Here is an 18386-nt window from a genome sequence, read left to right as displayed (position 1 = left end):
ATTAATTCACAATGTCATAATTGGTCAGAAGAAACTATGAATCAAATATAAATCAAATGCATGAAATATAAATAGTAGAACATCAGATCAGGAGAAAAATACAGTATAACTCTTTCCATCAGATAACTGAAATATGATGCAAAAAATCTGAGAGCAGTTTGTATTTTACCAATTTTTTTAATGTTTATTTTATTTTTCTAGGAAGGTAGAATCAAATGCAAAACTGAAGTCTGTCCAAAGTTAAATTGTAGTCACCCAGCAAAATTACCTGGATTTTGTTGTAAACAGTGCACTGGTAAGTGCAGAAAAATTTCTCTTTTTTCTTGTTCTCTTCTTTTCCATATATAATAATAATATGTGATGATAATGATCTATGGCAATATCATAGTAATAATAATATAGGAAACTGAGCATCATTTTTCTGCTTTAATCCAATAAAGAAGATAAATATTTACAGTGTGTGTAACTGGTGGATGATAATTGGCAAAATGACCAACATTTATATAGTGCTTATCGTATCTTACTTAAAATCTCATTCACTGACAAATAATCACTCATATGGCAACCCATTCCACTCATTCACTCTCCAAGTAAAAAATCTATTCCTTATATCCTTGTGAAGTGGAATTTTGTCCTTATTACACAAGTCCCAAAAGAGTGGAAGGAAGGCAAAATTGTTCCACTTCACAAAGGAGGAACAAGACTATAATTAATTGGCCTATAATTAACAAATTATAGGCCAATCTGTATATCAGGAGTTATAGTTATGGTGTTGGTGAGATATAGGATACAAAAATAGGTTGATAACAGTGGTATTTGTGTTTGTCAGTATGGGTCTGTTAAAGAGTGGCCGTGTTTTACAAACTTGCTTATGTATTGTAACAAGGTGACAAATGTATTGGAAAAGGGAGATGCATTTGCAGTGGTATTGTTAAATTTTGTAAAGGCTTTTAATAGATTGCCACACCACCAGTTAGTAACTAAACTAAAGCAGATGGGATTGGATGACAGACTAGTGAGTTGAATTGTTGAATGGCTATTGGATAGGTACCAGCAAATTGTGTTTTGGGAAGGGCACTGTCTTGAAAGAGGAAAGTGACAAGTGGCATGCCACACGGGTCAGTTTTGGGATCATTATTATTAATTATTACATTAATTCCATCTCTGGTGATATACACCTCTTTACAGATGATGCAAAACTGAGGAGAGTGATGAGAAATTAAGCAGACGTTGCGGTCTTACAAAGAGGACTTGAATAGATTGTATGAGTAGGCAGCAGTATGGAACTGTCAGTTCAATGTTGCCAAGTATAAGGTTCTGAAATTTGTTAGGCAAAAATGGGATGTAAAGCAGTGGCGGCCGGTGAAAATTTTAAGTGGGAGTGCTGCATATACAAATTTAAAAAAAAAAAAATCTTTTTTTCCTAATCAGTAACCAGTTTATTAATAAATACATTTACTTATTAAAAAATTGCTTTATTAAAAATATTTCACCCTCACGACGAACAAACACCAATAATAAAAGTTTCGTATCTCACAGAAATAAGTGCCTCCGTAGCGTAATTGGAAGAACGACAGTACGTTGCGCCCTTCAATTAGAAAAGGCCTAAGTTCGATTCCTGTCGTGACGGAAGGAATCTTTGTATGGACTTTTTCAATTGAAGATGAGTTAGCCAATCTCATACGGAGGTAGCAGGGTTTTTTCTCCCGAAAACGCGGGTTTTTCATCCTGCATACAGACAAATCGGTCCTTCAGAACACACGCAATTTACAGACAAAAAATACTAGCTGTGGTGGTGGTTGTGGGCGGTAGATGGTGTTGGTGTAGATGCTTGGCATAGTTCGCCCACTGATTAGAAGTCCCTCGACACTTCTGTGCATGACAGAAAAAGCAGAATCCATTCCAATAATAGGGTAATCCGTCTGTCTTCTGGGATGAGTTTGTTTATTATTACAGGTCGGAAAATTTAGCTTTTCTTTTATGAACATTGCTGTTTTTAAAGTGTAACTATTTTGCTTGTATAACAGTTGGAAAAATGTATGTAGAGTGTTAAAAAAAGTATAGCATAAAACAAAAATGTAACTAAGTTTATTTTTAAGACAGTTTTCTATAAAATAAAAATAATTATACAGAAAAACAGAAATTATTTCAAATGAACTTAGATATTCTAAACTTACAGCTGAGAGAACTGAGACACTTTAATGTCCTAAACTGATTAATTATTTATGACTTGTTGTGACTCTTTTAACAAACCCATGCAAAAAAAATATTGGAAAAAATACCATTCTCAAATTCTTTTAATCTTCAGAGCCATCTGAATCGCCACCACTTTCACTTAAACTGATCACCAAAGGTTCCCATAAATCTTTGATAATTCCGTCTCTGTCCCATTATATATTTTCCAATGAGGTGACATGAGAGCAATATTTTCCCCAGTTTTGAACTGTAATACTTTCAATCGCCTGTTCTGAAAGCTTAAAAAGTTTCGACATGTCAATATCCCCAGTTATGTTGCGATGGTGAATGAAACTTTTCACTTCTGTGCAAACATACTCAATAGCATTAATATCACAATGATATGGTGGTAGCCTCAAAGCTAGAAATCCATGCTCTTTGAGCATCATGTCAAATTTAAATAGTTTAGGTGTGGGCGAGTTTCTTTTGACCAAATTAAGCAATTCAATTTTTCGCATATCTGGGGAATGAGAAATGTTATGTGCAGAGAACCAATCCATAAGAACTTGCTTCTTATTAGACCAATTTGGAACTTTGTTTAATCGAATAGAGTGATATGAAGCGGTATCAATTATAACAACAGCATTTTTAGGAAGGTTTGGAATCAGTTTTTCTTCTGCCCACTTTTCGAAGATCGTAGAATTTATTTGCCCATGGTAATCTCCAATAGTTGAATTGGCTTTGTATAGTAAGTTTGAATTTGGTAAAAAACCCATTTCTCCACCTGCACACAAAATTATTATGCGCTGCGAGGCATTTCCGGTTTGTAGCACTCCACATTCTTCTTTAGACTGGCAACATTTTCCATAAGTTAAATTACTATCAATCCAAGTTTCATCTAGATACACAATCGGTCTTTTCTCCTCCCTGAAATGTCTTATTGCTCTCAAATACTGCTTTCTAGATAAAAGAATGTCACTTCGCTCCATGATAAGTTTCCTTTTATTCTGGGACTTTTTAAAACAAAATCCGATTTCATGAAGTATCTTCCTTAAAGTTTCTCTTTTCCAAAAAAAATTAATTTTTTCTTTAAGCACAGGAATCAATTTCGGAACAGTTGGCACTCTTTTCTCGACCACGTAAAATTCATGAATAGTTCTTCTTATAACGTCTACATCAAAATCATTCAAAGCTATGGTTTTGATGTTTTTCTTTCTCTGGCACTTTTTTTTTAGGAAATTTAAATTTTGGCTTACCTTCACCTTTTGATTCCCTATGAATTCTTTTAACAGTTGACCCCGATACGCCCGCAATTGCACTTGCACGTTTTATGACTTGAGAAAGGGTGAAACAAGAAGACGGCCTTCTGATGATTCTTTTCTGCAGAATGTCAGCACATTATTCAATATTCTTTTGCAAGAGCTATTGAAATGTTTAACAACATAACTTGTTGACTGTACTGGATCCATCATACAAATTAATAATAAAAGAATAATGCAAAAAGCGACAACAAAAATCAAGCTAATACTAGTACAGTGACAGACAAGAAAAGCACGTGATTTCGCATGTTGGTGACCAATTCGTACATCCTTCATTTCTTTCTCCCTTTCAGCACGAATTGACTATTCTTGGCAAAATGCCAAGAAGGGATCTACAAATGGTGGGCGAACTATAGTAGAAGTTCGGTATAGTAGTGGAGACGGGAAGCTGTACAGTGGGTGTCTTAGTGTGTCTCTTAATTTCCCCTTAATGTGAAACCCAGCTCCTATGAGCTGGGTTTCACATTAAGGGGAAATATCAAGAATAGTGATTGGAGCTTGCTCCACCCTTACCATGAGTTGCCTCAGTGTTGCACTCCCTTTAAGGTCAGTTGTAACACTATCCAGGTATTTGCTTACTCTTGGACTCGCCGAACTTTATATATTTACTATATTTGGAATGAAACTCATTGAGTTTCTTATTCGGCTATGAAACAATATGGGATGTAATATCCCTAAACTTAAATAAATAATTATATGCTATTTTAACAAAATAAAATAAGTCGCAAAAAATAGTTCACCCTTTCGTATCTCACAGAAATAATGAGCGCAGGCATAAGATACACTTCCAAGCGACAGTGTATCTAATGACATAATGTGCAACGACAGCAAACGAATATCGGAATTAGATCGCAGTGCATTTGTTTCGTGTAACTATAATTGAAAAAATATATTTCTTTTCATATTTTCAATAGTGACACTCGTAAACATATAAATAAATAATTATATGTTATTTTAACAAAATAAAATAAGATTGCAAAAAATAGTTCACCCTTTCGTATCTCACAGAAATAACATGCGCAAGCATACTATACACTTGCCAAAGAGCAGTGTCAGATTCACTAGTTAGGTGCAACGAGAAGTGCATATCGGCAAGTCTGGCTGCAATTGGTTGAATGTGATAATATGGGCACTGTGTTAGATCGCAGTGTATTTGTTTTGCAATCTAAAGTGTTAATCGAACAATTCCAGTTATTAACTATTCAATGTTGAAATATAAGCTGTAACCTTTAACATGTTGTATTGCATTTATGTAATGTCGTAAGCATTGTTATTATTTATAAACACAAACAAAATTTAATTTTTTCATTTTTTCCTTGGGGTTGCTGCAGTGTTGCAGTGCTTATGTACAGGCTGCCACTGATGTAAAGTATACACTTGATATACACTTGAGCTTGGAGTAGTGGTGGATAAGGATCCGAAATTCAGAGGTCACATTGCACAAGTTGTGAAGACATCACATCAGATTATGGCAATGGTGCAGAGGATCTTAACTTGTAGAAATAAAGAGGTTCTGGTACCATTGTATAAGGTCTTGATTAGGCCTCATATGGATTATTGTGCACAGATTTGGTCCCCTGGTTTTCATGATGATGAGGATATATTGGAAAAGGTCTAGAGAAGACTGACTAAGGTTGTAAATTGTCTTTGGGATATGAGGTCAGATTAAGAGAAAGCAGTTTGCAAAACCTTGTGAATAGGAGGAAGGGAAGGAATGATTGAGGCATTTAAGTTGGTAAAGGGTTGTTACCAGGAAAGGAGGGATGGGATAGAACAAGGAAACATGCCTTGAAGTTGTATATGGAGCATATGAGTAGATTCTTAGCATGGAGATTAGTTGATCAATGTAATGCTTTGCCTAATATTGGGGTGAATGCAGATATATTTTTAATGAGTTTAAAGCATGGTTTGATGGGCTATGTATATAACAGTGTTTGTTTCCTGTGATGAGATTTAGATTCTTTGGAGGTCTGGTGTTAATAATAATAATAATAATTTCAGAAATGGATCCTTGTTATCTTATTGTCCTGTTATGCAATGGAAAATTTAGATTACTTGTCTTGAAATCCTTCAAGAATTTCCACATACCTAAGAAATTCTGCTGACCAAAAACTTTCAACATCTTTCTCTAAATCCAGAGTAATTTAATAAAAAGGTGGCACACCATTTGGAAACTCCTATAGGTAGAGATGACCTTGCTAATGCTTCTGCCTGGTATCTCCACTTGGGCCTGGCTCCCATTGAACAGACCTCAATAAAAGTCGAAACTAGTCTGGGTAGTGGCCCTTCCCTTAATGCATAACATTATACATATCCGCAAGGAGATGTGTTTTGCATTATGGGAGATACTGTGATAGGAGTTATGTTAGCTTGCTCCACCTTTGCAACGAGTTGCCCGGTGTTGTACCACCTTACCCCAGTCCTGAAGATACTTTCAGGCGCAAACTTTGTTTGCTCACACTTGGATAAAGGATTAAACTAAATTTATTATTCTTCACAATTGTTCAATGGCAATATTTATGCCTTATAGAGTGGATTAATTACCTTCTCAATGTCTTCCAGTTCAGTACATAATTTACGGCTTGGAATCTTTTCATTCCAAAGTACATAACATTAAATTGTTTACCATTATCATTTATTCACACTGTCAGTCTATTTAAATCATCATGAAAGAACTCTGTAATAACAGTAATAGTTACCATTCCCCTTCACAGTTTTTCATTATTGGCAAACAACTGGATTCTCCTAAAATCATTTCCTGTATCTTCCATGATCATTTCCTTGATCTTCAAATTAAAGACCAGGGACCCAAGTACAGAATGCTGCATCTTGAATTATACTCTGTCATTTGCTTCTCTTTGTTGTCTGTCATCAGCTGTCTGCTTGTCTCTTTCGCCAAATTTATATTCATTCTCATTTTCTCCAATATAGTTATGTGTGATAACTTGTAAAGTGTCTTTACAAAATTCAACAGTATTATGGTATATTATTTCCTTTTTTTAAACCAACACTCACTGATTTCTAAGTGAATAATTTACCGATGGAAAACCTAGCCTTCAGTTCAGCAGACAAGCAGAGACCCTACCTCACTTCCCTTATACCCTACTTTTCACACCCTCCTTATACAGTTTTCAAGGATGGCTTCTAGTTCTATCCTTACTTCCCTCTGCTCTATGAAATATGTTCTCCACATTAATATGGTAACAACCCCTCACCAACTTATATGTCTCAATCATATCCCCTCTTCATCTTCTATTCACAAGGCTCCATAAATTGCATTCCCTCAATCTCTCTGCATATCTGACATCCCATAAACTGATACTACCTTGGTAAACCTTCTCTGGACAATCTCCAGTACATCTTCATCCCCTTCTCTTGTTCTGATATAACTGGCTACAACCCAGATGATTACTTCATGATGACTTTCACCAACCAGAGGAAGATTAGAAATTCCATTAATCCTCTGATGATATAACCAGATCTAAAACTCAACCCTGGTTTTCCCTCTATTACATATTGCCTAAGATTGTTGTCCCTTAAGAACTTGAGAAATTCCCTTCTCCTTATTTCCTGATGCTATCTCTTCATTCCAATCAGTATTGCCTTAATTTAAATAATCCATAATGATCACCTTTCGCTTGCTCACTAAGCCAAGTTGCATATACACTTTCCCTGGCCTGTAGCAATACCCCACCATTTTATTAATCTCCACTTTGCACCATACTGCTTCAAAACCACTGCTGCTTTTTCCCCTCATGTTCAACTTTATGCAGACATAATTCCCCTGTTATCACAGCACACACCCCCCCCCCCTTTCTTGCCTTTTCTATCTTCATGAAAAACATCATATGCCTCTATTTCTCTTCTTCACTAGTGACCCTTCTAAGTATAAGTTATTATGAATGTTTATTCATCCAGGTAATTCAGACCATAATCTTGGATTAATTTCTTCTCCCAAATAAAACTCTCACTGCCACTCTCATCCATATGTTGTCTGGCATCACAAAATGTCAATGAAATGATCTTTGACTTCTTTGCCTCACTTCTTTGGTTAGATTATTGTATTCATGTTTGATCTAAATTTTTGCACTGAATATATCACTTTAGCAATTCTTATTGGTATGGAAACAATATTTCCCATTTCACTTTAAATTCTCATTCCTTATCTAAGCTTGTGATACTCCAAGAAATGTGCTAAGGCTGTACAAGAGAAGATTCCAGCAGCCTGCAATTGGCATTTGTTTAAATCTCAGTTGTCATTTTGTATTTATGCTGATGCTTAAAATAGTTGCAAGTAAATTATTAGCATATTTTCAAAACTGATACTTAAAATGCCAAAAGGCAGGAAAACTTACGTAATATCCAAATGACAGTAATGTTTTCAGAGATCAGAACAGTCTTGTACTGGATACCACAAATTCACTCCTAAACCTGTTGACGTTTTCCAATTATTCAGGAGATTTGTGTTTGAATTGACTCCTGTTTTATGTCATTTTATTTTTCTTCTTTCCTTTCCACTGGTATCTGCAGTTTGGTAAACAGCCTATATTCAAATATATTCCTAAGGACAAGAAATCTTTACCAATAGGTTACCATCCAATTTATCTCATTTCAGTTCTTCCCAAAATGGAGAAAACCATTAACTCAATTCCTACACTTGGAAACCTCTGAAGTAAAAGCTTTAGAGGTTTCCAACTTATTCATTTTCAGTGTAGATTTCACCACTGATTCAGCAGTATATCTTTCTTGCTTATAGCACTTGTTTTTTTGGCAAAATGCTATGGGAAAAATGTGAGTAATCTCAAGAGTCGTTATAATTGATATCTCTGAGGCATTTGATCTAGTTCTATACCAAACATCTGTTAATTAAATAAGCTTCCATTAATCGTCAGTATTCTGACATCTCTAAAACAGGGTTGCCGGCTTTCTATATAGATGCCTTTATCTTTGATGATGACATAAACTTTTCACTGAATGCCAGGGTTCCAAAAATGCTCTATTCTTTCACCTGCTCTCTTCCCTTCTGTATATAGGACAGGGGTACAATGTGATTGCATCATCTATTTTGCATCAACAAATTAGCATCAGTGCAGAGCTAGTAATTATTTTGGGAAACATAACATGGAGACACAGATTGGAAAAAGGAACATTCACAGGAATGAAAAGAAACAGAATTTATAGAACTACTACCACTACCTGAAACAGCATGCTGTGGAGGAAACTAGGGTTTCAAGAGTGCTAGATCTGATAACAGTGTTAGACAGCTTGTCATTAACCAGGGTAGCCATATTGCGTTAGATTGGCAAGAGTGATCATGCAGTTTGCCAGACATCCAGAATTTACATTTAAGTAGCTGTATGTGTGATGGTTATAACAGACTAAGAATAAAGAAAGAGAGACAGAGAGATATAATATTATTATTATTATTTTTTGTTATTATTATTATTATTATTCAGGCCTCCACGGAGTCAAAAGACTCATCGTGGGAGGTCCTTCCTAAGAAACACAAAGTCTATCAAGACTCATCGAGTGGGAGGTCCCCCCCTAAGAAACACAAAGTCTATCATACCACTCCTTAAACTCATTGACCGTTCTCGCTCCCACCACTCCATCAGGCAATGCATTCCACGATTCAACCACCCTCTACTCAAAGAAACCACTCCTTACCCTCTTGCTCACAGATGCCTTTCGTAACTTCCGGGGATGGCCTCTTGTCATCACTCCTTCCTGCTGTTAAACCAAGTGAAAGAACTCCCCAGTATCAACCCTGTAACCACCTCTCAACAATTTAAAAGTCTCAATCATATCACCTCTCCTTCTTCTATCCACCAAACTCTGCAGTCCACATTCCCTCAGCCAGTCCTCATAACTATCATTGTACAGTCCTGAAATCATCTTTGTTATCTGCCTTTGTACCCTTTTCACAGTTAATTTATCTCCCTCAAATCCCGGGAACCAAAACTGAGAAGAGTAGTCTAAGTGTGGTCTGATCAGGGTCTTATACAATGGAATGATAACTGTTTTATCTCTGCAGGTCAGCGTCCTTCTCATTATTGCCGCAATCCTCTGTGTTACCTTCACCACCTTTGTAATATGTCCCCTAAATTTCAGGTTTCTATCAATCATCAACCCCAGATCTCTTGTCTCCCCTACTTCCTTCAGTATAACTCCTCCCATAGAGTATGCAGTGTCCTATCGATGTTTCCCAAACCTCAAGACCTTACATTTTGCTGCATTAAACCGACACCCTTATTCATTTTCCCATCTATCTAGCTTATTCAAATCCTCTTGCAGGGCTGCCGCATCTGCACTATTACTAATAATCCTTCCCAGCTTCGCATCATCTGCAAACAACTGAATATTCCCTTGCAATCCAATGACAATGTCATTGATATAAAGGTTAAACAATATAGGTCTCAGTACTGAGCACTTTGGGATCCCACTTGTAACCCTCTGCTTCCTTGAAACTGCCCCACCATACACAACTCTCTGATACCTATCGGACAGCCAATCCTGAATCCAGTTGACCAATCTGACATCCAGACCCATGTGCTGCAACTTATTATTATTATATCAACTCTCCTGGAGTCAAAGTCTCATTGAGAGAGAGAGTGGTTTATACCAGTAACAATTACATAAATTATATTAGAAATATACATTATTCATTTTAAAAATTTTTATGGAATTTACAACCATGTTAAAAAACTTTTTTATTATCCCGACGTTTCGATCTTCACATCAAGATCATCATCTAAAGCGTACATAAGTATACAGAACAAGCTAAGTTACATCATTAACTGTAAGCTAGAGAAACAATGATTTGATCACGTTATTCTACTGGCATGACCTCTGGATGACCTTTACATTTAAGTAGCAGTATATGTGGTGATTATAACAGACTAAGAATAAAGAAAGAGAGACAGAGAGATATAATATTATTTTTTTTTTTTGTTATTATTATTATTCAGGCCTCCACGGAGTCAAAAGACTCATCGTTGGAGGTCCTTCCTAAGAAACACAAAGTCTATCAAGACTCATCGAGTGGGAGGTCCCCCCCCCCTAAGAAACATAAAGTCTATCATACTATTCCTTCAACTCATTGACTGTTCTCGCTCTCACCACTCCATCAGGCAATACATTCCATGGTTCAACCACCCTCCATGCAAAGAAACCACTCCTCACCCTCTTGCTCACAGATTCCTTTTGTAACTTCCAGGGATGGCATCACTCCTTCCTTGGAAGGAGTGATGCCATCTCTTGTCATCACTTCTTGATGACAAGGAGTGATGATCAAGAGATCATCATCTCTTGTCATCACTCCTTCCTTGGAAGGAGTGATGACAAGAGATGATGATCTCTGGTCATCACTCCTTCCAAGGAAGCCTGCAAGATTATCAGCAACCACCCCAATCTGAATAACAATGATGGTTTAAAAATCCCAAACATATGGAAGGTATATATTCGACCTTCCTCACCAAGAACAACTATAAACAGGACTGTAGAAAATCCAGTATTGTAAATAAAAAATAGGAATTGTAATACTAAAAATAGGACACCAATTGTTTCTGAAAGAAAACCATCTAAAACAATGTTTATTCCTGGCATTGTAAAAATAGAATTTAGCTTGATGTAAAAAATTTTTATTTTATTTTATTTTATTTTATTTTATTTTATTTTATTTTATTTTTTTATTCACCAGAGGTCACGCCAGTAGAATAACGTGATCAAATCATTGTTTCTCTAACTTACAGTTAATGATGTAACTCAGCTTGTTCTGTATACTTATGTACGCTCCAGATGATGATCTTGATGTGAAGATCGAAACGTCGGGATAATAAAAATGTTTTTTAACACGGTTGTAAATTCCATAAAATTCATTGTGAAATAAGTATAGGTATGTTACAAAAGCCTACAGACTTATGGAAAATATCTGCTGCCTGTAACATATCTATCACAATGAAGCTTAAATCCATTCACACTTTTAGCATTTGCAACATACTCGGGCAATGCATTCCACTCGCCCACCACTCTCCATGTAAAAAAAATACTTCTCACCCACTTAATCACTACTTCCTTGTGCAATTTCCAGGGATAACTTCTAGTTCTCACCCCTTCCTTATTTTTCACAATCTGAAAATCTCTCTTACGTATCCATCCAGTAAATATATCTCAAGTTAAAAATGCCAATAAATTATATTCGGTTTTATCCTTTAGCTAAGTGTAAGCAAACAAAGTTTGTGTGTGAAATTACTTCATGGCTGTGCTACTTGTATATAGAGGTTAATGACTTCATATCAGTTGCCTTGGTATCCCATAATACAATGCACATATCCTTGCAGACAGGTAATGCTATTCATTACATATGGGAAGGGACCAATACACAGACTGGTTTTGACCTTTATTGAGGTATGTTAAACTGCAGGGATACCTCTCCAAAAACTCTGAGTGGTCTACAAGATCACCCTAAATCTCATGAGTGACCCTTAAGGATCACTACTAAACTCATCACTCCAGGAAACTCAGTAGTGGCTCCACTCAGCAACAGGTAAAAACCAAGCACTAAGTAGAGGCTGTCTACTTCCCTGGAGGCAAGCCACCATCAGCGAGACTCATCAATGGGAGCCAGACTCTGAAGAGATATACCAAGGTTGAAGTAATGCAGAAGTCATATATTTCCCATATACAAGTAGTCAAAACATGTCACACCTTATTACTAAAATACTCTGGATTAGAGCTAATTGTTGAAAGTTTTTTCACTTCGTTACACTATAAGTTAAAGATGCCAAGAAATTATATTCTTGGTTTCATCCTTTATCCAAGTATAAGCAAATAAAATTTGTACCTAAAGTAACTTTACAATTGTGTTTCTTGTATATAGAGGCTAATAACTTCACATCAGTTGTCTTAATATCCCATAATTCAAGGCACATATCCTTATAGACTTTCACCAACTAGCTCTAACTCAGAGTACTTTAGTAATAAGGTGTGACACCTTTTGACTACTTGTATATGGGAAACATATGACTTCAACATTACTTCAACCTTGGTCTCCTCTGGGTTTGGCTCCCACTGATGAGACCTCAATAAAGGTTGAAACTAGTCTGGGTAGTGGTCCCTTCCCTTAATGCATAGCATTATACATGTCTGTAAGGCTATATGCATTGTATTATGGAATGGTAATGCTATTGATGTGACATCATTAGCCTTTGTGGAAAAATTAGTCAAGTGGAAAAACTTCCAATGTCTATCCCTAATTCAGAGTATTTTAGTAATAAGGTATGACACCTTTTGGCTGCTCGTATATGGAAATATGACTTCTGCATTACTTCAATCTTGGTATCTCTTCTGGGTCTGGCTCCCACTGATGAGACCTCAATAAAGGTCAAAAGTGGTCTGGGTAGTGGCCATTCCCATAATGCATAGCATTATACATGTCTGTAAGGATGTGTGTGTTGCATTATAGAATACTAAGGCAATTGATGTGAACTCATTATCCTCTATATACAAATAACCCTGTCATGAAGTAACTTCACAAGTAAACTTTGTTTGCTTACACTTGGATAAAGGAACCAAGAATAAGCACAATTGGAAGATTGCATCATGACGGGAGGAATCTTTATATGGACTTTTTCAAATGAAGGCGAGTTAGCTGATCTCATACGGTGGTAGCAGGGTTTTTTCTTCCGGAAACTCTGGTTTTTCATCCCGCATACAGACAAATTGGCCCTTCAGAACACACGCAATTTACAGACAAAAAATACTAGCGGTGGTGATGGTGGTTGTGGGCAGTAGATGACGTTGATGTAGGTGATTGGTAGTAGTTCTGTGTAGTAGTGGAGACGAAGAGTTGTACAGTAGGTGTGTTCTCCCACGATGAGTCTTCGAACTCCTTGGAGGTGTCATAAATAATAATAATATAATTTCTTGGCATCTTTAACTTATAGTATAACCAAGTGAAAAAGCTTTCAATAACTAGTCTCAATCATATCTCTCCTTCACCTTCTATCAGCCAAACTCTGTAGATACATGACTTCATTCTATGCTTATTGCTAACATTCCACAGTTCTGAAATCATTTTTATCAACTGCCTCTGCACCTTCTCCAAAGTATCTTCATTCCATCTAAACCTTTGTGACTAGAATTGAGCACAATAGTGTTGGCATTGATATGGCCTGATCAATGCCTTATACAGTGGAATCACTACCATTTTATCTCTGTTGATTAATGTTCATCTTAATATTGCAGCAGTTCTCTGAGTTGTCTTAATCAATTTTGCAACATGCTCTTTGCTCTTTAAATTTCAAATTTCGATCCACCATAACCCAAAGATTCTGTGCTTCCTCATGTTCCTCCAGCAAACTTCCACATATAAATTATACAGTCTTTCCATCTGTAGTTCTCAAAATTAAAAATTTTACATTTAGCAACATTAAACTGACATTCTACCCCATTCATCTGCCCACCTTTCCAGTTTATTCAGATCCCCCTGAAGAGCCACTACTCTCAACAACCTTCCCCAGCTTCATGTCATCTGCAAACAACTGAATATCTCCTTGAATTTCAGTGACAATACCAAAAAGGTTGAAAAGTAGTGGTCACCCACACAGTCCTGTGGAACTCTACTAGTAACTTTCCTTTTCTTGAACTGCTACACTTCAATTTCTATTTCAATTCCACACATGGATTTCATGTGTGGAATTGAAAAAGGCCTATATCCACTACTGCAAAACGTAGCCAACACTATTAGATTCAAAATTACGAAAATCCTAGCCAAAGCCAAAAAACCTATTCTCAACACGTCTCCTTATGATAGAAAGGCAATTCTCAACTTGAAGAAAAACAAAGATATCATCATTACAAAGGCTGATAAGGGAAATTCTGTAGTTATCCTTAACCCTAAAGATTATTATGATGAGTTAAACATATTACTATCAGACAACTCCACCTATAAGATCCTAGACAGAGACTCCACAATAAAAAATCATAATGAAACAAACCAACTAATCAGAAATTGTAACATTTGGCCAGAAGAAGTGAAGAGAACACTAAAATCCTCACATCCTATCACTCCAAGACTATATGGGACACCTAAAATATATAAACAGGATATACCTCTCCATCCAATCGTTGGTGGAAGATCATCACCAACCTACCTTTTGTCAAAGCATTTTGCAAACTTATTAAATAATAAAATAAGATCAACAGAATCCTATATCAAGAATAGTCAACATTTTGTAAATAAACTCCAAGCCATTAAGATTGCACCAACAGTCATGCTAGCCAGTCTAGATGTTGTATCCCTTTTCACCAATGTACCAGTAGAAGAGGTAATAAACATCATCCAAGATCTCTTTCCTCTAGACATCACACAGATGTTTAGACATTGTCTTCAATCTAATTTCTTCAAGGTTAACAACATCATATACCAACAATTAGAAGGCCTAGCAATGGGAAGCCCACTATCACCATCTTGTGCAGACCTTTTCATGGAAAAACTTGAAAAAGAAATTCTCTCCACAATCTCCCCTAGGCCATCTACATGGTGGAGGTATGTTGACGATATCTTCATTATATGGCAAGACAGCTTAGAAAACCTAAAATCGTTTGTGGATAAAATCAACTCGATACATAACAAGATAAAAAATTCACTCTGGAAGTGGAAAACAACAACCAACTGCATTTTTTAGACAACTTGATAAAGAAACAATCAAATAGTGTCAAATTATCTATTTACAGAAAGCCCACAATACTGGAAGATATCTTCATTATGCTTCAAACCATCACAAGACACACAAACTGAGCATTATCCACATGTTGAAATATAGGGCCAGAAAGTTTATATCAGAAGAGGAGGATACACAGACTGAACTCTCACTAATAGCCAACACATTATCACAAAATGGATATCCTCAAAACATTATCAAAAATATCTATACGGTGACAACCCCAGACAAGAAGAATCACGCTCCCAGCACATTTCTACTGTAGTGATTCCTTTCATCAAGTCAATTTCTTATCAAATAGCCAGAATACTAAGAGCCTACAACATCAGAGTGGTCTTCAAACCAACCACCAGCATCAGACAAGTTTTAGGATCCCCAAAAGATAAGGTGCCTTTCTACAAATATCCAGAAGTATATTTGTAGAAAGGAAAAACTTCACCGAGTTTAGAAATCAGACAAAAAGAACATGTTGGTGATGTAAACCACAACAGAAGTATCTCTTCCGGCTTACATCATTTCTGTACGTCTAACCACACGATAAAGTGGCAAAACAGCTCCATGCCGTATCTGGATGACGACTACAGACATCGTTTATTCAAGGAAGCCACAATAGTGTTAATAACTGGCAGAAACCTCAACAGAAATCAGGGTGCAATCCTAAATAGTACGTGGAAAAACCTGATCATCTCTCTAAATCAATCTGAACTACAGCTAGCCAGTAATCACATTACATGTTTACAACAAACACGCATGCATGATAATGAATAAGAACAATAAGTCCTCTCTGTCATGCAAATATGTAACCTTAGCTACTAGTTGGTTTAAAACGTTTTTTATGTTCCTTTCAATTTGCATTTACTAGTTTTTATGTCTTTCCGTAAACGCCTTGAAAAAGCCTGATAGTTTGCTGGCGAAAATGGTAGGCTATAATGCAAGTTATTTGTAAATTGGTCAGTATTAAATAAGTTTGTATTTTAATTATAAAACGACCAAATATGTTTAGTTTAAACAGTTTAATGCTACACTAGTCATCAAGAAATACTTAGAGACATAGCAAAAAACATAAACAAACTACATAAGGATTCCGAAATAATTTTCCAATGGATCCCCTCCGATGTGGGATTAAAGGGAAATGAAACTGCAAATGAAGTAGCAAAAATGGCTGCAACATCCAGTGATACTACAGATTTCAATATTTTTAAAACCACTCAAAAAGAAAACATAAAAGAACGATTCTCCAGGAAATGACTCACCAGTGGTATTCAGCAGAAAAACCAGGAGCTAGCATCAACTCCAAGTTTAATCATTGTGCCACTACTATGGTCTCTTACCTCAAGACTGGCCACACAAGACCAGTCAAGTTTAGCAATGGCATACAAGTCTTCCCCATCTGCAAAATCTGTAACATCGAGAAAGCATCACCAATGCATATACTATGTATGAATATTTCCAAATGAGAACTTTATAACAACCCAGAAAAGGTGTTGTATAAAATATATGAATTTGACTTCTATGATCTGGTGCAATAATACCATTGGATAATTAAAAAAAAAATATATATATATATATTTAAACCCATGTGTTGCAGCTTAAATATTAGTTTATCATGTGTTACCCTATCTTAAATTCCTTTGCAAAATCTAAAAAAATTACAGTGTATTTCTTTCTCTCATCAGAAAATCTTGTTACTTTATCATAAAAGTTAATAAGATTACTGAAACAAGAACATCCCTTAACAAATCCATGCTGACCTTCTCAGAAAATATTATTTTCATCTGCCCATTTTTGTATATAAGCTCTTACCAATTTTTCTAAAACCTTAACAGCCACAGAAGTAACACAAGCTGGTCTATAATTTGATGCTTCCATTCTCCCTGCCATCCTTATGCAATGGCCCTATCTTACCCTCCTTCCACACCCCAGGAACTTTTCTTGTAGCAAAGCTTTCATTAAATAGCCATGTTAAGGGAGCTGTTAGTTCTTTGCATTTCCCTTAAGACTCGTGGTGAAATTTCATCCAGTCCCAGAGCCTTGCTGACATCCAGAGTATTTGTTATTGTAAATGCAGGCATTTCACTTACTTCTAATCCATCAACCCTCTCCATCCTATTTGGCATAAGATTCACATCCCCAGAATGAAACACTCTAATAAAGTAATCATTAAACAGTTCTACAATATCCTTCACCTTGGTCATTATACCACCTCTTCCATCTAGCAACACCATTCATCTAATCATCCCTTCTTTTGCTAGCCACATAATGCAAAAAATTCCTTTTTGGGTAGTCCCTTAAATGTAGTGCTAGCCTAGTGTCATTTTCTAATTTTCCCATCCTAATTACTGGTCACCTTTCTTGCTTGAATCTTTGTACTCCTCATGGAATTCACCACCTCTCATTCTATAGTTTTTCCATAACCTCTTTTTTTTTATCTGCAATTCTTTCTTAATCTCAGTGGTCATCCATTTTACTTCAATTTTTTTTTAATATTTTCATGCATGGTGTATTCTTTGCTACTGCTGTTACTTCTTTACCCTCCATGATTCCTCCATCCATGGTACTGCCACAAGTTAATTTCTAAGACTATTAAAATCACCTGCCTTATAATTCCACACCATTTCCTTTCTCTTTAAGACTTTTATATGCCTGTGCACTTTCCAGATCAATACCACATGGTCACTTTCACCAAGTGGAGGAAAATGTGACATTTTGGTCACCATCAAATCCTCTGCTATAATCAAATCCAAAACTCTTGATCCTCGCATTTCCTTTAAAACGTCCTGTTTAAGACATTTGTCGCTGAAGAATTCCAAAAATTTTCTTTACTGCCACATGCTACTTCCTCTGTCCAATCTATATTTCCATAATTGAAATCACTCATAATAATTATCTGCTTTACACTCACCAAGTCAATTTGTCTGAACATTTCCTATTCATTTCCCTCTACATTCCATGGCCTATAGCAACATCTGACTATATCTCTGGTCCTGCCAACCTCTAACCATACACCCTCAAAGCCATGCACATTATATCATTGCTAGCTCTGTATCCTTAGAGGGGACATCTCATCAGCTACCATAAGCAATACTTTTCCATCCTGTCTCTCCCCCCCCCCTTCCTTCTGGAAAATAGTATATCCTTCTACCTCTATTCCTGTCAAGACATCATCCTC

The 18386-nt window shown here is 36.2% G+C and overlaps 1 protein-coding gene across 3 annotated transcripts in view; it reads left to right on the top strand.

The window, feature by feature from the left end:
- LOC150093698 (kielin/chordin-like protein) overlaps positions 1-18386 on the top strand; it is a 1333292-nt gene that overhangs the window by 613534 nt on the left and 701372 nt on the right. For all 3 annotated transcript variants that reach the window (XM_090412628.1, XM_090412627.1, XM_090412629.1), the window contains one exon: positions 202-295. In XM_090412628.1, the coding sequence (XP_090268754.1) occupies positions 202-295 (94 nt within the window). The remainder of the gene's footprint in view (positions 1-201; positions 296-18386) is intronic.

The sequence above is a fragment of the Typopeltis vanoorti genome, chromosome 23 (genome assembly GCF_054136105.1).
Source record: "Typopeltis vanoorti isolate ZY-2024b chromosome 23, IOZ_Tvanoo_1.0, whole genome shotgun sequence".
NCBI lineage: Eukaryota > Metazoa > Arthropoda > Arachnida > Uropygi > Thelyphonidae > Typopeltis > Typopeltis vanoorti.
Note: the sequence above shows the minus strand (reverse complement) of the source record. Positions and strands in the feature narration are given on the sequence as shown.